Source organism: Phyllostomus discolor, chromosome X, assembly GCF_004126475.2.
Source record: "Phyllostomus discolor isolate MPI-MPIP mPhyDis1 chromosome X, mPhyDis1.pri.v3, whole genome shotgun sequence".
NCBI classification, from domain to species: domain Eukaryota; kingdom Metazoa; phylum Chordata; class Mammalia; order Chiroptera; family Phyllostomidae; genus Phyllostomus; species Phyllostomus discolor.
The window spans coordinates 97644942-97670576 of NC_050198.1; the positions used below are offsets into that span (position 1 = coordinate 97644942).

Sequence of the window (25635 nt, forward strand, 5' to 3'; positions counted from 1 at the left end):
GAAGTATTTAGATAGTATCACAAGTCATTAGACCAGAACAGTGTTGCTCCAAGCTGTTTCATCCTAGAGAGTTGTTGAATAACATATGCTGACCCTGGGGCCCGGGCCTGTTCTGGACTCTATCGTACTTCCAAGCCTCTATTGATGACAACAGTGCAGTCTTTTTACCTAGCATTGAAATCATGTTCCTGACATGGAGAACTACTGTAACACTGCTGCAGGCCCCAGGGACAGAGAAATTAGGGAAAGATAGGGAGAAAAGAGAGAAAGGCAACAGAGGAAATTCAGAGGAGAAAGCAACAAGAAAGGACAAAAAGAATGAAGAGAGATTTACAAGGAAGGAAAGGGATTAGAGACTGCAAGGTAGAAAATAAGGGTGCAGGAATGAAATTCAGAAGAACATGAGTTGGTGGGAATAAAGGAGAGTAGATAACAGGGGAGATGAAAATTGGAGAGCACTTAGTAAGTGCTCAGTAAATGACATGTAGGAAGGTGTCATTATCATACTACTCATCATTCAAAGGTGAGAAGGTTGAGATTCAAGAAAGTTAAAAATTTTATCCAAGGTCATACAGTTACAGTTCAAGCTTGCTACTCTCATGTATGTTTCCCACAAAGAGGGCAGGAAGAAGGAAGAATGCACAGCTGATGACAGGATTTAGTGACAGAGAGATCAGCAAATGGGTTGGCTCAGAGTCCTTGTCTCTCTTTTTGGGCCTCACTCTCTCCATTAGTAGTACCTTAAGGAGGCTAACAACAATTAGTGACTCTCAACTGGAGAAGTACTGCCTCTCTAGGGGGTGCTAAAAAATGTGCCAAGGCAGTTTAGGCTGTCACAGCGACTGAAATTTTATTTGGTATTAAGTGGGCAGGTGCCAGGAATGTTAAACATATTCCAATATGTGGGCATTTCCTATGCAATGAAAAACAATTTTTCTGAAAATGTCAACAGCATCCCTGTTGAGAAATATTAGATGTTTGTAAGAATGCAAAGAGCTCTAACATAGTGGGTTCCTGCAGAGGAAGGGAGCACCTATTGTTTCAGAAGCTCTGGGGGTTGGTGGGTCTAGGACCCTGTGGGTAATCTTGTGGTACTACATGAGAGTGGGCTGGAAAGCTAAGAAGGATTTAGAAATTACCCAATTATCATTTTGCAAAGGTCTTAGGGCATTGAATGGGGAGGGGGTGTTGCAGGTACCCAAGAAGTTGATTCGACCACTGGGGGGCAGCAGGAAGATGGGGGTGAGAGATGAAGAAGAATGGGTTTTCTTAAGGCCTGCCCCAGAAGATGGCATCATGGGTAACTCTTTGGAGATCTGGAAACCACAAAGCAGGTCGTGCCAAAAGCCCAATGGTTATTCTTAGCTTCTGGCTATCAGGGCTAGCTGAGTTGGAAGAGGGTAACTGGGGATCCTTTTTTTCTTCCACATGGTACTGCTGTACTAGAAGGAACTACTGGCTTGTAGAATTTATTTTAAGGTTCTTCTCAGAGGGCTGGAGGGGAGGGAAGGTTAATTCTTACCCTGACCAAAGGGATTCTCTGTGGTGATACTAGTTCAAGGTCCTTAGGAAGATTTTCCTGACTAGGTCCATTCACAATATCATCAAGGGATCCCAAACAGAAGAAGTACAGGAGAGTATCACTAATAGAGAGAACATCAGAAGGGTACTTCTTTTTTTTAAAAAAATAATTTATTGTCCATTATGGCCCAGATACTTCATACTCATTAACTCCCATTTTAGCCATCATAACAAACCATTTGAAAAAGTTCTATTTTATTAACAGATGAAGAAATGGAAGGTCATAGAAGTTAAAGGTCCTGCCCAGAGACAATGATGTAAAAAATAACAAAATGGATTTTAGTTGAGAAAAGTGTAATTTCAAAATCTGAACCCTTGGATAAATTCATGAAGGATAAATAGAACTGGTGGCAGAGCAAGCATTAATTAAACCTGGTTTCAAGAAACGGTAAGTGTCTGGGCCATAGTCATATGGTCAGAGTGGTGGAGCATCTCCTCCCCATTACTAACCACCATGAAGCAGTATAAGAACTGGGAGTTACACAGACATACTTTGAAATTTGTCACCAACATGCGCTAGCTGTCTGACTTTGGGTGAGCTACTTTATTTTGTTGAGCCTAATTTTTCTCATTCATTAAAATATTATTTATAAAAAGGGGAAATCAAGTTTTCATGAGGACTCAATGAGAAAAAATTTAGAAGGTATCTAGTATAGTCCTAGCATAAAGGAGTTGCAAAACAAATGGTGAGTGGCAGTAGCCCTTGGTGTAGCAAAAGGGACCAAAGGAACTTTAGCCCTCACAACTAGAGTGCCCCTATGTTGCTCAGAGTGAAGGGGAAGGACTTTGATATGAGGTTTTGAGATAAGTTACAAAGCAGGCCAGAAACAGAGCTAAAATACCAGGGTTGAGTCTTGGGTGGGAAAGGGATGGCCTCAGTACTGAACCCTCTGATCTCTTACCAGTTAGCCTTCTGGTCAGGCAAAGCCACCTTAGATTGTGCAGGCTGCCTGGGGCCTCTATTGCCTCACCTATAGGTTAAATGGTCTAACCACCACTGTTAGTACCATCGTTACCAACAACCAGGTCTGGGCAGGAAGCTGAGTTTATGTGAGTTCTGGGCCTATCAGCACTTACTCATTGAAAACAAGGTCAGGGGCAAAGTAGAGCATCCTAGAGTTGACATTGGTAAAGGACCGCCAGCCCATGGCAAACACCATAAGCCCCATCCACGAGTACTGAATGACTGCCATCTGGTCATCCACATGCAAGTTGCGGAAGCCTGGAGATAAGGAAGAGACAATGGTTAGACTGGGCAATGATGGGTGGGGTGAAGTCTGGGTCTCTGCTGTCCTGAGAATCTCTGGCACTCAGGAAACCTAGGAAGAACCCCAGGAGCCATCAGTACTGGGGAGGAGGGAGGAAACAAACTATATGGTGGGAATAATATTCCTTGCCTTCTGTACTTTACTGAGTTGCTCAAATGGGAAAATGATGGAGGCAAAAAGGATACTGTCACTTGGAAAAGAATAATGTGATGTTGGGAACTGACCCACCTGGTTTCAGAAGCTGCAACGCCCCTGCCATGGCTATGGCTGAGTGAGCGACCTTTGGACCATAAGCCACTAAGGAGACAAAGCTTATGTCCCTGGCAGGGGCACCGCTTCTGCTCCTTTTTCCTCACCCTGCCTGCCCTGCAATGCTTGATCGATTAGCCAATGACAGGTAAGATTCCCCAAGGGGGGAACAACCTAAGACAGGCACGATCATGTCGAGGGCCTCAGGGAAGGACTTGGAGGGCTATGGAGAAAGGGGGTGATGGACCCTTGCCCCTCAGCTTTGACATAGCCTGAGTCCTCATTCTGTCTGTGATCAGTCTCCTAATCTCTTGGCTGCCTTACTTCCAGTGCCTGACTTAAGCTCGAAACAATGACAGAGGGCAGTGCAGCCCTGTGCTGGAAAGGGCGGGTTCCCCAGGCGATCTGGCCTAAGAAAGAATATGTAAAATCCTGTGAAACCTGCTTTGTTTAGAACGCGCTCAATTAAATGATAAGAGTCCAAGCAAGAAGTTTGTTCCTCAAAGTTTTATGGCTCTTTAGCTATCTGACCCTGGCTCAAAATAGGCCCTCTGAGTTCTTTGTTATCTATTGTTTGATCCTTACTGCCTGATAATGATTAATGAGCTTTACCTGTATTCCTGTGCAAAATGAACCCAATAAAAGCCCATTGAGGAAAAGGCTCTTGGCCCTTCTCCTTTGAATGATTGGCCACCTTTCCTCCCCCAAGCAGATCACATCTTGGTAGACTTATTCTCCTCAGTGGTGGCCAGGGGGACCCTGTGGGCAGAGCTCCCCCCCACAGTGTAACACTTACTAACTGCTTTCAATGAACACACTCTTTCTAAGCATGTTACTTATATTAACTCATTTAAACTTCACTACAATCCAATAAAGCAAGTACTATTATTATCCTCATTCTGTGAACCAGTAATAGTGAGTCACAGAAAGGTTAAGGAACTTGTGTAAGATTATAAGGTTAGTAACTGGCAGGCCAGGGTCCAAAACCAAGCAGTCTGACTCCAAAGCCTGTGCTCATGATCTCTATGCCTTTCTGAAGATGCAGTATAATAATAATTTCTCTTACACGAACAACACTATTCACTTTATAAAGCTCTTTTCTAGTGATAATCTTTTTTTGACTCTCTAACTACCCTGGGAATGGGGTATTATTACATATCAGCATACGGTGAAAGTGTTTGACAGCCACTGCCTTCTCCACACCATCTTCAGGCTCTTTTCTCTGACCCTCTTTCTGCCTCCTACTTTCTCTCCATTTTCTTTTTTTGTTCAGCAAGTACTCTGGCCCTAATAGTTTCTGACTCTACTGCCATCCCTGCCCTACTGTAATTATTATACACAAACAGGATCTTCACGACCTGCCTCCTTAGACTAATTTCTTGCCATTTGTCTTCTCATAATCTAGGTTCTAGATATTCTGAAAAACTTCCAATTTTCTGAACACAACATGCTTTCTCATGCCTCTGTATCTCTGTACAGGTAGTTTCCTTTGTCTGAAATATATTCTTCCTTCCCTAGGATTCCCATCTGATAAACACCTACTCAGCATTCAAATATTCACTGAAAGGCTACCTCCTCTGTGAAGCTTTTCCTAATTCATCTAAGCAGAAAATTTAATAATTTTTCTTTACCTTTTAACTGAACCTTGTGTAGCCCCACCTAATTATAGTACTCATTACACAATATTGGAATTTATCTATATATACATCTGTCTCCTCCACAAGAGTTGGAGCTTCTTGAAGACAGAGACCATCTCTTATTCATCTTTTATTCCCTGGTACATAGCACAGTTCATATATTTGAGTAGGTATGTGAGACATATTAATTAATGGACTAAGGACCCTCAATTTCTTTTCATTTTATAAAATGGGATGATATCCAAATTACCTCCTTTAAACTCAGAAAACAGTTTCCCAGATGCTACCTCTACAATACCACATAGGTAGGATACATATGGTTATGTTCTCCTGGAGGTTTCTAGACAGTTGGATGCTTAAACCATCATCTCAGAGCTTGTCCCCTACCAGCATCCCATTTCTCTTCTCTCCCCCCAGATCCAGGATTATCTGAAAATCTGTCTTGCTCTATCTCATTAGGAATGCTTCCATGAATTTTGATAATGCTTCTAACTTTCCTGTTGATAACCTCATCTGACCCTCACAGGAACCCCAGAGAGTAGGTGATGTGACACTTATTTTAGTAACAAAGAACCTGAGGGCCAGAGAGGTTAACTGATTCACCCAAGGTTATATATTCTATATATAGCTGAACTGGTACTAGTATGGAGGTGTTCAAATTCTCTCATCTAGTGTTTATTCCACTCTACTGCTGAAAGACATAGCTCAAGGGCTACTGAGGTCATGAGCTTTTCTTAGCTATAGACTCTGGCTTAAAGTCTACAATGTGTAGATGCATTGTTCTGTTTGGTTGGTCCTTTCCCACCCACACACCCCATTTCTCTTTTCTTTTAGGTTCCAAGCCTATCAGACATCTGGAATTCTAGAATCCCTTATATCGCCACCCTTGGCTGCAATCATAGCTCCTCAGCCTGTACCCTCAATCTTCCCTGTAGTGATATGCTGACAGATTAGCTGAAGCCTCAGATTCCAGAGTATTTCCTCACCAAATCCCCAGGATAGAATGCCTGGTACTGACTCTTCCCAGTGGGACAAAAAAATGCAGGGGCCAATCATGGAACATCCAGGGATCTCCTGAGGAGGGTCCTTGAGAACTCAAACCCTGAACCTCTGGGGTGGGAGGTGATGGAAAACAAGTAAAGCCTTGGCTGGTGAGTGTGTGAATATGAGGGTACATGGGGGGTGAGAATTAAACTGTATAAGTATCAAGGAAACTGTCTATACTGATGCTTTGTTTTTCCTTCCTGAGATGCCAGAGAACTAACAAAGAGGAGAAAAATGGAGAGCTTAGTTTGGCTGTAACACTAATTAATGGTCCTTAGTTACAGCAGCTTAAAACTCAAGCCATCTAGTGTATACACATCAGCAAAAAGAGTAGACCAATTTTCCTATAGGTCTGATCTGATTATAATACCTAACTTTGATTTCTAACGTCTAGCCTTTGAAGTAGCCTGCTCAGAGAGTGTAGCTATCAAGGGATGACTTGAGGAAATAGTAGCTCCAGCCTACAGATTTCCTTCTGCACCCACACACTCAACACCTATTTGGCACTGTGTTAAGCTGTTATGAAGAAATTAAGAAGAGTCACTTTCAGGTTTCTAAACACACAAAACAGGTTTGAAAGCAAAGGCAGTTTCTTTGAGACTCTGTTTTCTCACTAGAATCCAATGAACATCATTTGTTAGCAATCTGGAGTGGAAACCTGTAGTCTTGTGTCTTGTTAGGGAGCACATGACCAAAGAAAGGCCAGTTAGGAAATCTATGCTGCTGTAGTGAACTGGACAACAAACATCTTCAAGGAAGACAATTCATCCTTGGGATCCATGAATGGGCTACTAGGCAAGGCTGGTAGCAGCTTAAATTGACTTTAGTGAAAGCAGTGGCTTAGCACTCAAGCCTCACTGTAATGACCAACCATTTACACAGCATCTACTGTTGCAGATACTGTGCTAGGTACTCTTTATACATAATTTCTATGTCCATAACAATTTGCAAGGTAGAGATTGTTCTACCACCTCTACAAATGAGGAGACAGAAACACATGTAGGCATGTGATTTGATCAAAGTCAAACAACTAGTGTATAGCTAATATTTGAAACCAGATACACCTGATTATAAATATAGTGAATACACATTATCTACTCACCTACCCTCAATCAATAGTCATCATTTGTTAATGCACTAGGTACTCTACCACGCAATTACATATATCACCACTGTCACAGAAAGCTTACAACAAAATTTATCTGAGTAGGTGCCCAGTATAGTGCCTAGTATAGGACAAGAGCTCAATCTGTTGAGTGAGCAAATAACTTGAACTACTAGGTGATTATTGATAACATAAATAACAGGTCTTATGAACTGGTAACTGGTCTTTTTGAAGCTATTCTTTTAAACGACTTAGGGTCACATATTTCATTAGATAAATTAGATGGTGAACTGATACAGTCTTGCAGATTTGTTAATGTTGGAGAGGACTTCCTATCCTAGGGGTTGGGCTATGGAAAATGAGTGACTCCTAGTCATATAAATTCTGCCAAAATGATTTGTACTACATTATTTTTAAGTCCACCAAATTAGAAATCAGAGGCTCTGAGCCTAAGTTTTGGCTCCATTTCTTAAATAACCAAATTGAACAACTTAGTTAAACTCTCTGAGCCTAGTCATTTGAAATGGAAATAAGTCCCTATGATTCATAGAATTGCTATGAGGATTAAGTGGAATCATACATAGGACAAGGTTCTGTATCTGATAAAGTGGGATAATTTAGGTGTTTGGCAACTGCTTGGAAAGATTGAACTGAATCTCTGTTACACAAATGACAACCAGCTAAGTAAGTGGGAATTAAAACAGTTTTCTCTTTTTAAAATTGTTATTCTTTCACAGTTATCCCCATTTTTCTCCCATTGCTCTCCCCTGCCCTGCCCACCCTCCACTCTCACAGTCAATCCCACCATTGCCCATTACCATGAGTCCTTTATACATTTTCCTTGACCCTTTCCCTTCTTTTCCCCATTTTTTCTCCCCCATCCCCTCTGGTCCCTGTCAGTTTGGTCTTTATTTCCATGACTCTGGTTCTATTTTGCTCTTTTGTTTGCTTTGTTCATTAGATTACACTCATGTGAGATGATATGGTATTTATCTTTCGCCACCTGGCTTATTTCACATAGGATAATATTCTCTAGTTCCCTCCATGCTGTCATGAAGGGTAGGACTTCTTTCTGCTGCATAGCATTCCATTGTGTAAATGTACCACAGTTTTTATTTTTTGTATTTTTTCCTCCTTGTGTGAACACTCTGTTTTGGCACAGTACATACACAGCCAGCATCCTTGAACCTTCTTCCCAGTGATCTTATTGGCTAGTCAAACTCAGCTTCTCAAGCTGGGAAGGTGTCGGGGATGGTCTGGTGGCTGTGACTGGGCCTTGTGAGTTACAAAGACAAAACAGGGATTTGGTGACTAACATGCAATGTCTTCAGATGCAGTTAGTCTATATTATGATCCAGGTGGTCTTGGGTAAGACTTTGGCCTCTCACTGTGAAGCCTAGTGTTACAAAAATACAGGAGCACTAAATGGACTATGGATGGAGTTGGATGAGGAAGGGATTTGGAATTAGGATGTGGACCTGGGCTCAAGTTCTGGCCCTGGTGTGTACTTGTAGGCCAAGCATATCACTTCTCAGGGCTTCAGTGTCTTTTATCTATAAAATGGGTAGTGGAGGGAGAATCCCTACTTTATGGGATTTTTATGAGGGTCAAATTAGGTAATACACATGAAAGTGCTCTGTTTTCTATAAATTTCCACCTGAATGGCAATTATTATTAGGAGGCATGTTGATCTTTCATTCCATAAGGAAAGGATTGGATTGGTTGTTGATGTTTCAAAAGAAATCTTTGAATCAGAATTTTAGGATTAAGAGAACTCTTGCAGAGCTTATGTTTCACTGTTTTCCAAACTGTAATCCTTGGAGTCTTCAGATTCTGCAAAAGTAACTCAAGGCTTCTTTGGGTGTAGTGAGGAAGAGTCATTAGTTTTAAATCAACAGCTCCACTTGCATCTGTGCATGATGTTTTGAGAAATAAAAGGTTTGGTTACTAAAGAAAAGTCTGTGAATACTTGCACAGAGGATCGTTGAGCTCTAATATTTTAATAGTCAGTCCTGTTCCAATAACAGATGGCCAAGGAAGAAAGTGAGTTCCCCATCACTGGAAGTATCCAAGTGGAAGTTAGACAAAAATTTTGTATTTCTTTGATTACCATGGAATTCATTGAATATTTCCTCCTTCTATGATTCCTAAAGTTTTTAAAAGAGCACTAAAGTTCCTTATAGCACAGTTTGAAAAACATCAATTTAGTCCAGACCACCCTTCACACATGATCCAGATGGAGAAACTGAGACCCAGAATGAGAAAGGCCACACAATGATTTACAAGCAGAACTAAGACTAGAACCCAAGTGTTCTGATTCCCAACCACATGTTCTTTCTACATACCATCTCATAAATATTCTCATGATATGGCTCCTAAAGGTAATATTGAAGACAGAATATCAGTCAGGCTCAAAATTATCTTTGGAGTGAGCATATGTGTGCATATGGAGAAGAGCATCTTAAGGCATATAAAGGTTATGTCTCTATGATCTGTGATTATGGGAAAATTTTCACGCTATGTCTGTGGATTAAACATGATCGCTGTGTGCTGATATGAGGTATATGGGACACTGTATAATGCTGCTCTACTCACTGATTTCTGAGTTTCCTTATTTTTAGAGTGGGGATTATAACATTCTCTACTCCCATAGAGTAATGGTGAGAATTGCATGAGTTAATTAGCAGGGAAGGACTGGACATGGTTATCTGCCTGGCTCATAGGGACATTCACTGAATATTATTGCCCTTATCCCACACCCTCACTTTGTTTTCCTTACCAGGCAAGGCCTTGGCCCACTTTACCACATGTACAAGCTGTCTTTCACCTAGTTCATTGAGGCTAGACAGCAAGGCTGCGAAGGAGTCGGGCTGGTTGTTGTCATGTCCAGCACACACCACGCCTGGTTCAATGGCTTCCAGGACATTCAGAAAGATAGGCTGACACTCATAGCCTTCAATATGTGACACTGCCAGCTTCTGGGTTGGCTCCTCAGTGGGGCTGTTGGCGCTGGAAACTTCCCCTTCCTCCTGTAGTTTCAGATTACCAAGTTTCTTCAGTTTCCGAGCTATTGGGAAGAAATGGAATCTTGGATTTATTATCAGTGGCCAAAACACACAGTACAGTTACCCTGTTAGAAAACCTATCTGAAGTAAGAAAATAAGGATGTTCATTATCTCTGGCCAGAGATTCTAAACTCCTTAAGGATGAATGGTCAGTTTTACCCTGGTTGAATGAATGATCCATCATCCCAAATCCCTACTAAACTCAAATTTCATGTCTTGCTTTCTACCCAGTCCCCTTGCCAGACAGACCTAGTATATCCTTGGATTAGGCTCTGAATCAATGCAGTCTTCAGTATTCATACCTTGAACCTTCAAGTAAATAATTTACTAATATAGTTACAATTCATTCATTAAATTCAACAGACATTCAAAGTTAAGCCTTTTCTTCTGGGCGACAAAAAGGACATAGGACCTAACCCTGTTTGGTATAGGAGAAATTACTATCCATAAGCAGTTAAAATGTCAAACCAGTAAATGTTACAACAAAGGTATTAACAAAAAGACAATAATCTATCTGTAGAGGAGGGGTCAAGAAAGGCTTTATGATAACATTTGACCTGTACCTTGAAAAATAGTGAGAGTTTCACCAGGCAGAGAAGAGTGGAAAAAACATAAACAAAAGCACCAAGGAGTGTTTGGGGGAAATAGAGACCAGTGTGGCTGGAGTATATATTGCATGTGTGGAGAGACAATGGCCATTTAGGAGGTTGAAAACAAAGATGAGACCTGATTTTTAAAGAGCATGTATAACATGTTAAGAAGCTTGGGCTTCACCATGGAGAACCCCAGAGACTTCACCCCACCCAATTTACAGTCCCACCCAAGCTGCTTTTCCATATGGCTGGTCTTGACTCCTGCTTTACAACTGCCTAAATCCTCTCAAAAAAGCAACAGCTGGCCTCAGTAAGCCCCAGGCCCAGCACTTGAAGCAGCCAGCCTAGATTCACAGCTTGGCTACATCTGGGAATCTCCAAGCCCAGCACAAGTAGCAGCCATCTCAAATTGCTGTATATCTCAGGCAGGGTGACCCAGAGCAACATGCAGGTGGGGGCTGACCTTGGCCTGCACAACCCAGGAAATCCCAGTGCCAGCACACCCAATGCACAGCTACAGACCATGTCAGAGCACCAAAACCCTGCTCCTGCATAGCTGATCCTCCACAGAGGGTAGAGGTTGGTGGTCAGTGGTTACAGCCAATCCTTGCAGCTGACTGGCCTGGGTAAATCCCTTCTATTGATCTGCCAACAGTAAGCAAGACTCAACTACAAGAGGAGGGTGTACTCAGCTCACATGAAGGGTGCACCTTGAATACCTAGCTTGGGTGGCAGGGGAGGCTGTACTGCTGGACCCTATAGGACACCTACTGCATTAGGCCACACTACCAAGACACAGAGTCAAAGCAGCTCTCCTAATACATAGAAATAAACACAGGGAGGCTGCCAAAATGAGGAGACAAAGAAACATGGTCCAAATGAAAGAATGGATCAAAATTCCAGAAAAAGAGCTAAACAAAATGGAGATAAGCAATCTATCAGATGTAGAGTTCAAAACACTGGTTATAAGGATCCTCAAGGATATTAGTGAGGACCTCAGAAGCATAAAAAAGATCCAGTCAGAAATGAAGGAAACACTAATTGAGATAAAGAACAATTTACAGGGAAACGACAGTAGAGTGAAGCTGAGAATCAAATCAATGATCTGAAACATGAGGAAGCAAAACACAACCAATCAGAACAACAAAAAGAAAAAAGAGTCCAAAAAACGAGAAAATTAAGCAGCCTCTGGGACAATGTCAAGAGGTTCAATATTCACATTATAGGGGTGCCAGAAGGAGAAGAGAGAGAGAGCAAGAAATTGGAAATCTATTTGAAAAAGTAATAAAAGAAAACTTCCCTAACTTGGTGAATGAAATAGACATGCAAGTCCAGAAAGCAAGAGAGTACCAAACAAGATGGATGCAAAGAGTCCTACTCCAAGGCACATCAAAATTAAAATGCCAAGTTAAAGATAAAGAGAGAACCTTAAAAGCAGCAAGAGAAAAGCAGAGAGTTACCTACAGGGGAGTTTGCATTAGTCGATTTCTGCAAGGAAATTTAGCAGACTAGAAGGGATTGGCAAGAAATATTCAAAGTCGTGAAAAGCAGGGAACTACAGCCAAGATTGCTCTACCCAGCAAAGCTATCATGTAGTATCAAATGGCAGATAAATAGCCTCCCAGACAAGAAAAAACTAAAGAAATTTATCATCACTAAATCATTATTATATGAAATGTTAAAGGGACTTATTTAAGAAGAAGAAGAAGAGGAGGAGGAGGGAGAGGAGGAAGAAGAAGAAGATCAAAACTATGAATAATAAAATGGCCAAAAATACATATCTATCAACAATTGAATCTAAAAAAAATCAAACTAAGCAAACAAGAAGAACAGACACAGAATCATGGATATGGAGAACATTTTGATGATTTCCAGATGGGAGTTAGGTATGGGGGAATGGGTGAAGAGGTGAGGGGATTAAGAAATACAAACAGAGCCCAGAGACATATGAAAGGATGCTCAGCATCACTAGCCATCACAGAGATGGAAATTAAAACCACAGTGACATAGCACTTCACACTGGTCATAATGGCCAATGTAAACAAATCAACAAACAACAAGTGCTGGTGAGGCTGTGCAGAAAAGGGAACCCTACTACTTTGTTGGTGGGAATTCAGACTGATGCAGCCACTGTGGAAAATAGTATGGAATTTCCTCAGAAAACTAAAAACAGAACTGCCTTTTGACCTGGCAATTCCACTGCTGGGATTATACCCTAAGAATCCTGAAACACTAATTCAAAAGACCTATGCCCCACTATGTTCATAGCAGCACAATTTACAACAGCCAAGTGTTGGAAGCAACCTAAGTGCCCATCCGTAAATGAGTGGATCAAAAAACTATGGTACAGCCCTGGCTGGTGTCATTCAGTGGATTGAGAGCTCACCTGCAAACCACAGGGTTGATGGTTCGATTCCCAGTCAGGGCACAAGCCTGAGTTGCAGGCCAGGTCATGTCCCCAGTAGGGGGCATGTGAGAGGCAACCACACATTGATGTTTCCCTCCCTATCTTTTTCCCTCCCTTCCCCTCTGTCTAAAATAGATAAATAAAATCTTTAAAAAGAAAGAAAATAAAAACTATATGGCAGAATGAAAGAAGGAACTCCTACCCCTCGCGACAGCATGGATGGATCTCGAGAGCATTATGCTAAGTGAAGTAAGACAGGTGGTGAAAGACAAATACTATATGATGTGACCTATAAGTGGAACCTAATCAACAAAACAAACAAACAAGCAAAATATAACCAGAGACATTGAAATAAAGAACAAGCTGACAGTAACTAGAGGGGAGGGGGAGGGAGGATGGGGCTAATGGGGGGAAAAAAGGGAAGGGTTCTCAAGGAACATATATAAAGGACCCATGGACAAAGCCAAAGGGTGGTAGGATAGAGGGTGGTCAGTGGGGATGGGGGGGTGGGGGAGTGGTGAAGGGAAAATGGAGATAACTGTATTTGAACAACAATAAAAAATGAATTAAAAAAGTACAAATAGGTAGATACCAAATAGCCATGGTGATGTAAAGTACATTATAGGAAATGCAGTAGCCAAAGAATTTATATGGGTGACCCATGGACATGAACAAAAGTGTGGGAACTGCCCGAGGGAGTGGGGGCTTCTGCATGGAGGGGGCAAAGGGGGAAAATCAGGACAACTGTAATAGCATAGTCAATAAAATATAATTTAAAAAAGAGCTCTGGCTGGTGTAGCTTAGTGAATTGAGTGCAGGTTGCAAACCAAAGGGTCACTGGTTCAATTCCCAGTCAGGGCACATGCCTAGGTCGTGGGCCAGGTCCCTGGTGGGAGCCACATGAGAGGCAACCATGCATTGATGTTTCTCTTTCTCTCTCTCTCTCTTTCTCCCTCCTGTCCCTTCTCTAAAAGTAAATAAATAAAATATTAAAAAAAGAAGTTTGGGCTTTACCTTACAGATAATAGGCAAATACAGAATGTTTTAAATAAAGAGAGGGATGTACTTTGTCTATGTCTAGCACATCTAGATTTCTAGGTCAAGAGAATAAAAAGGAACACATAAGTCTAGAAGAACTAGACATATATTTTGAGTCCCTAAGGGCACCAAAAAGTATAGTGACTTGGAATTAGTTCTCTCTCCCTCTATCTACACACATGCGTGCACGCGCACGCCCACACACACACACACACACACACATACTTTTATAGTTAAAGCTCTCTGAACATGGAAAGGTTGCTAGGCACTCTTGTTATTTATTAGAAATGATCAAGCAGAGAGTAGACGCACAATGGTTAAGAATTCGAGCTGAAGCATCAGATGGGAATGAGTTTTTAAATGGCCTTGAATGTCTCTTCCCATCTTCAGACAACCAAATTCTATCAGCACATTTTTTTTTTCAAAAGAAATAGGAATTTTCTGGTGTTGCAGAATTTCCTTCTAAACTCTAAAACAGCCTCAGATATTGTCAGACATTACATCCATAATGAATATGCACTGCAACACATATTGATTTTCTTCTTTAGCAAAGGGGTCAAGGGGAAGCTGAAGGACTGAAATCTCCAATAGTAACAAAGAAATAATAGAATTTTCTTGCCTCTAATATGTCTGTAAAATAGGAACCATGCTAGGAGGCAGCCACTAGAAAGAATGATAAAAATAACATTATTAAAAACAACAATAATCCAAAACTCAAACTTTATAAACCATCCTCACCCACCCCATGCTCACACACTCAATTTAGAGGTCCTTGGGCATCCTAATGCTTAATTCCCTACCATTTATATTGACATACATATAAATAATTGAACAGGTCATAACTCTGAGGCCTAGTGTAGGCAGATGCACTAGGGCAGATCATAAACCACTTTATCTCCAATCCCTTTAAAATAATAACAATACATTCAAAAAGATATCAAACAAAGAAAGAACTGGATTGCCAAATTTAAATGGATAAATACAACAAAACCTACCACTGATCTCTTTCTGGCTCCTGTGGGAAAAGGTACTTATCTGAAACTAACTTGCAGGTGTGTAACTAGAGAAATAATTCCTTCAATGCAAACTACAATCATAGTGCAACTCAATGCAAGAATGGATCACGTGTTGGACCAACAACTAGTAAAGAGGAGGAAAAAATGATGGAGTTGGTGGTTGAAGAGGAGCATAGAGTAAACTCAGGATAAAATAACAAAGGAGTCTGGAAAATCAATCCAGAGTGCAAGATGACCTATTGCTGACATGAGTTCTTGTAGGCAGCTTTATAGGCTGTAGTGCCTACTGGATCTGCTGCCCTGCTACTGATTCTAGAGGTAGACCCCCTATTCCTTATTATTGGCACTTTCTGGCCTTAGATCAGGACTTGCCAGACCATTTAGTTCTCTTTAAGCCTGGGATAGGACTGAGACACAATTAGCCCCCTGCCTGAGAAACAACAAGAAATAAAGATAACTATTTTTTCAGGGCCTTTTATGTGTCTCGCTCCATGAACACATTACATCATTTAATTCCACAATAATCTTCGAAGGTTAAGAACATTTCCAAACTCCCTTTTTTGCAAGTAAGTAAACTAAGGTTAACACTGCTAGTAGAAATTTGAACCTCATAATCTGAATCTGGCCTGCTGACTACAACAACTATGTTCTTTCTATTATCATGCTTCCACCCCAAGGTGTCTGAAGCCCTGAACCTAAATAACAGAGTTGAAGAATGGGGTTGGGGTTATGTCTTTCCTGCCTTTCATCCTCGCCTTTTACTCCAAATTCATTGACTAGCATCAAATCTAGAAGCGCACAGGCAGGAGGCTATGAGAATACTCTAGTCATGTGTCCAAATTAGAAACAGGTTTCTAATTTGGGGCATATAGTGGCCTATATATTCACAGCATGACAAAAGATGGAGGATCTTTAGACATCAATTCATCCAGGGGGTCACAGATTCAATATACCTTCAAGATCTACCCAGGTATACAGTGGTGGGTGTGTGTTTGTGAATGGTGGGAACTCTTGTGAACTGGAATGAATGCCTTATTGCCTTGTTGCTCATGCCATGTACATGCATGTACACACACACACACACACACACACTCATGCACACCCCTAGAAGGCATTGATATAATATTTAAATATCTTCCTGAAACTCATCTGCATTCCAAAGTTGAATTTAGTCCTAGTCACACTTTTGAGACTTCTTTTTGCTTGCCTGTGTTTAAGTTTTATTTTTTTAAAATATATTTCATTGCTTATGCTATTACAGTTGTCCTATTTTTTCCTCCTCTTTATCTCCTGCTCCCCTGCACCCCCACTCTATCCCACCAGCATTCCCTGCCCTTAGTTCATGTCCATGGATTGTACATATAAGTTCTTTGGCTTCTGCACTTCCTATACTATTCTTAACATCCCCCTGTCTATTCTGTACCTACCATTTAGGCTTCTTATTCCCTGTAACTTTTCCACCATTCTCCCCTCTTTCCCTCCCACCCAGCTGATAACCTTCCATGTGATCTGCATTTCTGTGGTGCTATCCCTGTTCTAGTTGTTTGCTTAGTTTGTTTTGGTTTTGTTTTTTAGGTTCAGGTGTTGATCGTTGTGACTTTGTTGTCATTTTACTGTTGTTCATAGTTTTGATCTTTTCCTTTTTCTTAGGTAAGTCCCTTTAACATTTCATATAATAAGGGCTTGGTGATGATGGACTCCTTTAACTTGACCTTATCTGGGGATCACTTTATCTGCCCTTCCATTCTAAATGATAGCTGTTCTGGATAGAGTCATCTTGGATGTAGGCCCTTGCCTTGTATGACTTTGAATATGTCTTTCCAGCCCCTTCTTGCCTGCAAGGTTTCTTTGGAGAAATCAGCTGATAAGCTTATGGGAACTCCTTTGTAGTTAACTGTCTCTTTTCGTCTTGCTGCGTTTAAGATTCTCTCTTTATCTTTAATCTTGGGGAATGTAATTATGATGTGCCTTGCTGTGTGCTTCCTTGGGTCCAACTTCTTTGGGACTCTCTGAGCTTCCTGGCCTTCCTGGAAGTCTATTTCCTTTGCCAGATTGGGGAGATTCTCCTTCATTATTTGTTCAAATAAGTTTTCCATTTCTTGCTTTCCTCTTCACATTCTGGCACCCCTATGATTCAGATGTTGGAGCAATCAGAGTTGTCCCAGAGGTTCCTAAGCCTCTCTTCATTTTTTTTTTTTTTTGAATTCTTGGGTCACCATTCTGTTCTAGTTGAAAGTTTATTTCTTCCTTCTGCTCCAAATTGTTGATTTGAGTCCTGGTTTCCTTCCCTACACTGTTGGCTCCACGTCTATTTTCCTTCATTTCACTTTTCATAGCCTTCACTTTTCCTCTATTTTGCAACCATACTCAACCTTTTCTGTGAGCATCCTGATACCAGTGTTTTGAACCCTGCATCTGATAGGTTGGCTATCTTGTCATCACTTAATTGTATTTTTTCTGGAGCTTTGATCTGTTCTTTCATTTGGGTGATATTCTTTTGTCTTGGTGCACCTGTTATGTAGGAAGGGGTAGAGCCTTACGTACTTGCCAGGGCAGGGCAACCCACATCTCTGCATTGTGGCAATATATGTGGGGGAGGGGCCTGACAGGGAACAATGCAGCTTGCTCAGCTCTTGGCAGGCTTTCAGTAACTTCCCTTGCTACCCACAAGCAAATTGGGCCCTTCTGGTGCTGATTTACAGGTGGGTGGTTTTGTGTATGTTCTAGGACCCTGTGGGCCTCTCCAATGAACTCTCCTGTGAAGCTGGGAGTTTCTCCTGCTGCTGCAACCCCCACAGGTTTTTTCAGTCAGAGGTTTTGAGGCTTTAGTTCACCTTAATGGAACCCTGGGTTGCACAGTCTGTCTTCCTCTCCAGCTATTCCTCCTGTTTTATCTACATGCAAATGTGGGATGGCTACTCCACCAGCCACCCCCTCCCCTGCTCTGGTCCTCTAGCTGCTGACCTGCTGCGAGTCCTCTCCACCCGGCTATCCATCTCTGCCCTTCCTACTGGTCTGGATGAATGTTTCTTCAACTCCTTGGTTGTAGGACCTCCATGCAGTTCGATTTTCTGTCGGTTCTGTTTGGTTTTTGTATTTTAATTTTTTGTTGTCCTTCTTTTGGTTGTGTGAGGAAGCACAGTGTATCTACCTATGCCTCCATCTTGGCCAGAAGTTCCCACCACCTTTTCTTTACTGTGAATAATATTTTAGAACACTGATGTCATCATCACAGTGTGCTTCCTTAAGTTCAGTGAATTTTTCACTATGCTTCAGTCTTGGAAAGTCCTTCAGGTGGTGTAGAATCTTCCTTGTACTTTCAGAGGCCACCAAAGTGTCCATATTCTTTGTTGACATCCTCATTAATTAAGTAATAATATTATCCCCACTTTTCACATAAGGAAATAGAGGTAGATAAAGGCTAAGCCTTGCTCAAATTCTCACACCTATAAAGCAGTATAGCCAGGCTTACAACGTGAGACAGTTTAGCTCCAGACTCTTTTTTTTTAAACTAATACCCTTTATATATATATTTGGAACTTAAGAGCAAAAGAAGGAAAGACATGATACTGAGGTCATGCAGTAAGCTTCCCCGGATCCTAATCCAGTGTTCTTCTGACTTTTTAAGCCTAAATTATAGAGTGATATTCCCTGACTCTAGTCCTCATGGGTGAAAAGATGGCTGGTATGATTTAAACCAGAACCGTATGCTGACTTTTCCCAGGCCAAAATTCACTTGCAGATTTCTGTTTGTCCAGCACAGTTGTTGTTTAGAAAATTGAGATAGGCTGCGCCTAGGCAGGACTTCAATCACTTTTACTGTCCCCAGCCCACTCTATTTATGTTCACTAGGCAGTTTTACTCATTTACATATCTGCTCAACTACTGAAGGTATTGAGTTCATAAACCCTAGATGTAAGAATTATAATATAGCCCTGGCTGGCGTAGCTCAGTGGATTGAGCACGGGCTGGGAACCAAAGTGTCCCAGGTTCGATTCCCAGCCAGGGCACATTCCTGGGTTGCAGGCCAGGACCCCCAGCAACCGCACATTGATGTTTCTCTCTCTCTCTCTCTCTATCTCCTTCCATTCCCTCTCTAAAAATAAATAAATAAAAATCTTAAAAAAAAAGAATTATAATATATAAACACCTGCACACACATACTCACAACATTCACATAATTACAGCCTAGTTTGTTTTCACAAAGTTTTTGCAGGCCTGCACCATATATACCTTTATGTTTATGTAATATTTAGAATTACACTCATGATCTGAATTCAGTTTTATAGGCAGCTATGTCCAGAAGAAACTCTGTTACTGTCTTTCATTTCATAATTTTTACTTTTCCCTTCCCTTCTCTACTCTATCTGGTTCTCTATTAATCTTGCTCTACCCCTTCCCCCATGCCTGAGTTAGGTCACCTCCCAGCCATTCACTGTCTACTCTTTAGAAATGGATGGAGAGTAGAGAAACCATTTTGAGAGCTCACTATCTGCCAGGCATTCTCTCTTATTTAGTTCTTCAAAGTATTTTAAGAACTATGTGGGGTCACCCCCATTTTACAAACAAGGAAACTAGATCTCAGAGAAGCTAAGCGAAGGGCTCAGAGTTATTAAGCTAGTTAAATAACAGAGCTGGGATTTGAACCCAAGATCTTCTGACTCCAAATCTTGCCCTAAACCACACTTCTATAAGGAAACTGTATTAGTTTTCTCTTGCTGACTAACAAGTCATCACAAATTCAGCAGCTTCAAACTGTACCCATTTATCAGCTCATAGTTCTGTAAGTCAAAAATTTGACACAGCATGACTGGATCTCAGGTCAGTATCTCACAAGGATGAAATACGAGTATTGGCCAGGCTGCATTCTAATCTGGAGCTCAGTGCCCTCATGTGATTATGGCAAGGTTCAGTTTCTTGTATCTGTAGGATTAAGGATCCTGTTTCCTTCTGGCTTTCAGCCAGAAGTTGCTCTCAGCTACTCAAGGCTGCCCTCATTTCTTGCCATGTGAACCCCCACCTTGAGATCCAACAACAGAAAATCTTCCTTATGTTAAATCCCCATGACTCCATGAATATCTTTCCAGAAAGAGCCCAGTTTCTTTTAAAGGTTCATGTGATTAGGTCAGGCCTATGAAGGATAAGAACCCTTAATATTCAACTTAATTGTGGCTTTAATCACATCTTCCCAATTCTTTCACAACAGTACCTAGATTGGCATTTGACTAAATAACTGAAAGAAAGTGTCTGCACACTAGGGGATGGGAAAATTGGGGGCCATCTTAGAAGTCTACCTATCACAGAAAGTGATTCTTTTGAGCTCCACATGAGGAAGATGAACATTTTTGACCTTAGAGAGAGAGATTCAAACTTTCTAAGACTTTGGAAACCTCACTTCACCTTGCCTCTCTCCTGTCCATGGATGAGAAAGCCTCTATCTTGAGGTGACAAGGAATGGGGCTACAGCAGAGCCTAAAAGTCACAGTGGCTATAAAAGCTACAGATTAATAATATGTATCTCTCCTTAAGGATATATGATGAACCCAAATTTGAAAAATATTTCTCTGGTGCTATAGAGGCAGCCCTCACTGGGGTCTAATGTCCCCAGGCTGAAAAGTGATTTCCCCATAGGATCCAAGCATCATGTCAGGTGCTTCAACCCCCTAAAGAGCCAGTAGGAAGAGGGAAGTACCTCGACAGTGGCCCTTTCTCATCACTGCTCTGATGTGAGATTGAAAGACAGGGAAGAGATGCAAACTAACTCGCACACTATTAGAATTATCCACCTTTATCATCTCCTTTTTCTTGGCCTCACCACTCAATTTAAGTAAACTAATGGGTCTCTGCCATAACACAGGGGCCAGCAGGCCTGTACATCACATGAAAAAGTTAGATCTGACTCTGGGGCTCAGGTGCAGGAGGCAGGAGGGGTGTGGGGCTGGCCTTCATAGAAGAAAACAAGGTCTTGGGCATTGAGTAACAGCTAAGAATAGCAAGCCTCATTGTCCAGCATTTGAAGTCGTCTAGCGACATGATGGCCTTTGCTGCAGAGAGAGAACAGAGGATCCCCCAGCAGAACGAATGGAATCTGATTTCATTTATGTTCAGTACAATTACTTTCGTCAGGCAGAGAGGACAGAGCACCTGGTGCCATTTGAGCTATGGTGGCCGCAGGAATAACACATTACCCAGGTCCTGGAGGCAAGTGGGAATGTGGCTTCTCTTCCTTAAGCAGATGACACGTAGGTCTGGAAGAGGAGGATGTGAAAATACCAGCCAAGTTCTCATTAGCATAGAAAGGGAATTATTTCATGTTTCTGGATTCTCCCCACAGTCTCTGAACATATTGATCTTGCTTGTAATGAGTTTGTTTAGGTCCACAAGTCATCACCTCACTAAGATCTGAGTTACTAGTGGTACAATCAAGGTGACAGAACATACCTCACTAACTGTACCACCACCAATTACTCTGTGTGCCCCTCCACCTTTTAGAAAAACTCATAAATTCATCTGTGTAAAATTCTTTGGCTGTTTTTCTTTTTTACCAATAGCATGAGTAGGGCATGGCAAATGGGATAGCTGCCCCAGAGACAAGTTTAGATTCACAACACTATTTCATAGAACTTCCTGTGATGATTGAAATATTCTATATCTATGCTGTCCTAAGTAGTAGCCTCTAGCCACATGTGGCCTTTGAGCATTTAAAATGCAGCTAGTGACACTAAGGAATTATAATTTTATTTGGTTATAATTAATTTAAATTTAAATAGCCACATGTGGTTAGTGGCTACTGTGTTGGGCACTGCAAATATAGAAGAAGCTCAGAGAGGCAATTACTAAGAGAAAATAAAAATCAGTTAGTCAAAAACAGAACTGATGTAATATAGCAACCTCACTCTCTCTTGTCTCAGCCTCCCTATCTTTGACAGGAAGGGTTGGATTAATGTCAAAAATCCCAAAATTGTGTCCAGCCAAGATGGAGGCATAGGTAGATACACTTTGCCTCCTCACACAACCAAAAGAATGACAACAACAAATTAAAAAAAAAAAAAACAGAACTGCCAGAGGAGCTAACTGTATGGAAATCTGACAACCAAGGATTTAAAGAAGCAATATTTCCTGGCTGGCGCATCTAAGTGGATTGAGTGCGGGCTGCGAACCAGGCATAGCAGGTTCGATTCCCAGTCAGGGCACATGCATAGGTTGCAGGCCACAGCCCCCAGCAACTGCACATTGATGTCTCTCTCTCTCTCTGTCCCTCTCTCTCCCTCTCTCTCTCTCTCTCTCTCTCTCTCTCTCTCTCTCTCTCATGCTCTATCTTCTTCCCTTCCCTCTCTCTAAAAAAAGAAGTGATATTCATTCAGACTATGCCAAAATGCAGTGACGTGGGCTGCTATGCCCTGACAAATACCTAAGGTTCCACCTCGTGCAATGTAACAGAAACACTGAGACTATATATATATATATATATATATATATATATATATATATACCTCCATCCCAAGTGAAAGAACAGATCAAAACTCCAAGATACAATTAAGTGATGACAAGATAGCCAACCTATCAGATGCAGGGTTCAAAACACTGGTATCAGGATGCTCACAGAAAAGGTTGAGTATGGTTGCAAAATAGAGGAAAAGTGAAGGCTATGAAAAGTGAAATGAAGGAAAATAGACGTGGAGCCAACAGTGTAGGGAAGGAAACCAGGACTCAAATCAACAATTTGGAGCAGAAGGAAGAAATAAACTTTCAACTAGAACAGAATGGTGACCCAAGAATTCAAAAAAAAAAAAAATGAAGAGAGGCTTAGGAACCTCTGGGACAACTCTGATTGCTCCAACATCTGAATCATAGGGGTGCCAGAATGTGAAGAGGAAAGCAAGAAATGGAAAACTTATTTGAACAAATAATGAAGGAGAATCTCCCCAATCTGGCAAAGGAAATAGACTTCCAGGAAGGCCAGGAAGCTCAGAGAGTCCCAAAGAAGTTGGACCCAAGGAAGCACACAGCAAGGCACATCATAATTACATTCCCCAAGATTAAAGATAAAGAGAGAATCTTAAACGCAGCAAGACGAAAAGAGACAGTTAACTACAAAGGAGTTCCCATAAGCTTATCAGCTGATTTCTCCAAAGAAACCTTGCAGGCAAGAAGGGGCTGGAAAGACATATTCAAAGTCATACAAGGCAAGGGCCTACATCCAAGATGACTCTATCCAGAACAGCTATCATTTAGAATGGAAGGGCAGATAAAGTGATCCCCAGATAAGGTCAAGTTAAAGGAGTCCATCATCACCAAGCCCTTATTATATGAAATGTTAAAGGGACTTACCTAAGAAAAAGGAAAAGATCAAAACTATGAACAACAGTAAAATGACAACAAAGTCACAACGATCAACACCTGAACCTAAAAAACAAAACCAAAACAAACTAAGCAAACAACTAGAACAGGGATAGCACCACAGAAATGCAGATCACATGGAAGGTTATCAGCTGGGTGGGAGGGAAAGAGGGGAGAATGGTGGAAAAGTTACAGGGAATAAGAAGCCTAAATGGTAGGTACAGAATAGACAGGGGGATGTTAAGAATAGTATAGAAAATGGAGAAGCCAAAGAACTTGTATGTATAACCCATGGACATGAACTAAAGGGGGTGGGGGTGGGAATTAGGGTTGGTGCAGGGTAGAGGGAAGTAAAGGGGGAGAATGGGACAACTGTAATAGCGTAATCAATAAAATATTCTTTTAAAATAAATAAAGCTAAAAAAGAAAAGGTGCTGGTATTCAATATTATTAGATGTATGACCTTGAACATAACCTTTAATTTCTCATGAACCTCAGTTTTATTCTCTGTATCATGGTGACAATCTGACCTGACTACTGCATAGGACTATTATTGGAAGGAAATTAGATGATTTCAGTTAAAGTGCTCTGAATTCTGTAAAAGTGCACGCCAATGGGAAGGTTGTGATATTTTCCAAGAATGACTCTCTAGCTAAAAAACATTCTGAAAAACTGCCTAAGATGGTCTGAAACCAAAAGTGGAAGGACAAACTGACAGGTTTCAGAATCCTAAGATGATAATAACATCTACATCACAGAGTTTTGTAACTTTCCCTAAGATAATGCATATTATGTACTTAACACAGAAGAAATTCTGCAGGGCAATAAATGATGTCTCTTACTCTTGCTAATTGCTAGGCTCTACATTGCTTCACTTCATCCCCTTTATCTCAAGCAAGTAAACCTCTTTCTGGAAAATCTAACTGATGAAACATATTATTTCCACAGGAATTTAAATTCATTATAGGAGATAGTCAGGGTGGGAGCGTTTCCAGACATCAAACTAGTATAATAGTAGTGCCTGAAGGGTTCTACAAGTTTCTTTAGGGCCACTGAGAAGAGATAAAGTGGGCCTGAACATACACTTCCAATAACTCCACCCTCTTTCAAACCAGAACAGAAGTGCTTTATTCTGTATCTACATTTGGGAAGGTCAGATTTCATTTGAAGAATAGGTTACATTGCCAAGAAAATATTTGAAGCCCTCAAATCTTGTGTGTTCTGGATCTCCCAATGAACCCAGTCCTTACACAAGGTGAGCAGACTAAAGATCAGTGCTAAGTCTTGCTCAGATTCACACAGCCAGATAGTAGAGCAATAACTAGAATCAGCTTCCTTCTAGGAAGCTGTACTTCTACGGCAGTACTCTTTCCACTTTATGAGTTTGAATAGCATGTTAGTGGGGAGAAAGGTCAGTTGGTGATGAGTGTTGAAGAACTAGGAAAGATGCAGGAGACTGGGAACAGAGCCAGTCCTTGGCATATATGGAGTGAGACATTAGTTACATGTACATGCAAGTCTAAGTATACACTAATAAGTATAGCTTAAACTCTCTCAGGCAAGAAGGGTCCTTGATCTTCCCCACATATCCCCATTCTTAATTCTGAGTCAAAGGAATAGCTAGGGAATAGAATATCAAATTTTATCTTTCAAGATTTGTGTTGGACTATTTAGTCTAATGCTTGTTAGTTCATGAAGGAGTAATATAATTAATAATAGAATGATATGCAATGTTGCATATCCTTGCCAAAGCACAGGATCTGACAGAAACTATTTTCAAGTCTCTCTCTGACTACTGAGCCAAAAGAAAGGGGCTTACTGTCCAGATGCCATCCTGGGTGAGGGGCATAAGATCATTACCAAAAAGCTTGGAAATGCTTTCACACACCAAGCTTTTCCACTGGAAAAAGTAATTTCATGAATTTAGAGCATACATGCTTTTACAATTACATTTAAACTGACATAAAAAAACAAATGTGAAACAGTCTAAGCTGAACAGGTCAGGATGACCTGGAAAGCAAATGAGAGGGGAAAAAAAAGAAAAAAGAAAAATAAAAAGAGGCCCAATGTTAACAGCATTAATTCTGTCAGTCTGTTGTAAATAAGAAAATACCATTGGTGTATTAATGGTTTTATTAAAGGAAAACCTACTAGCAGAAATATGCAATGTTCAAACAAATAGAAAGTAGTTAAAAATAAAACACATTAGACTTTCTATCCACCTTAGGGAAACTCTTGCTGACTTGGAGATTAAAATTCTGTCCCAAAGAGGGGAAACTCCCTCCCTCCTGC

The 25635-nt window shown here is 41.0% G+C and overlaps 1 protein-coding gene across 1 annotated transcript in view; it reads right to left on the reverse strand.

The window, feature by feature from the left end:
• AR (androgen receptor) overlaps positions 1–25635 on the reverse strand; it is a 204294-nt gene that overhangs the window by 9650 nt on the left and 169009 nt on the right. The window contains exons 4-5 of the mRNA XM_028523173.2: positions 9664–9951; positions 2659–2803 (exon numbers count right to left, since the gene is read on the reverse strand). Of these exons, the coding sequence (XP_028378974.1) occupies positions 2659–2803; positions 9664–9951 (433 nt within the window). The remainder of the gene's footprint in view (positions 1–2658; positions 2804–9663; positions 9952–25635) is intronic.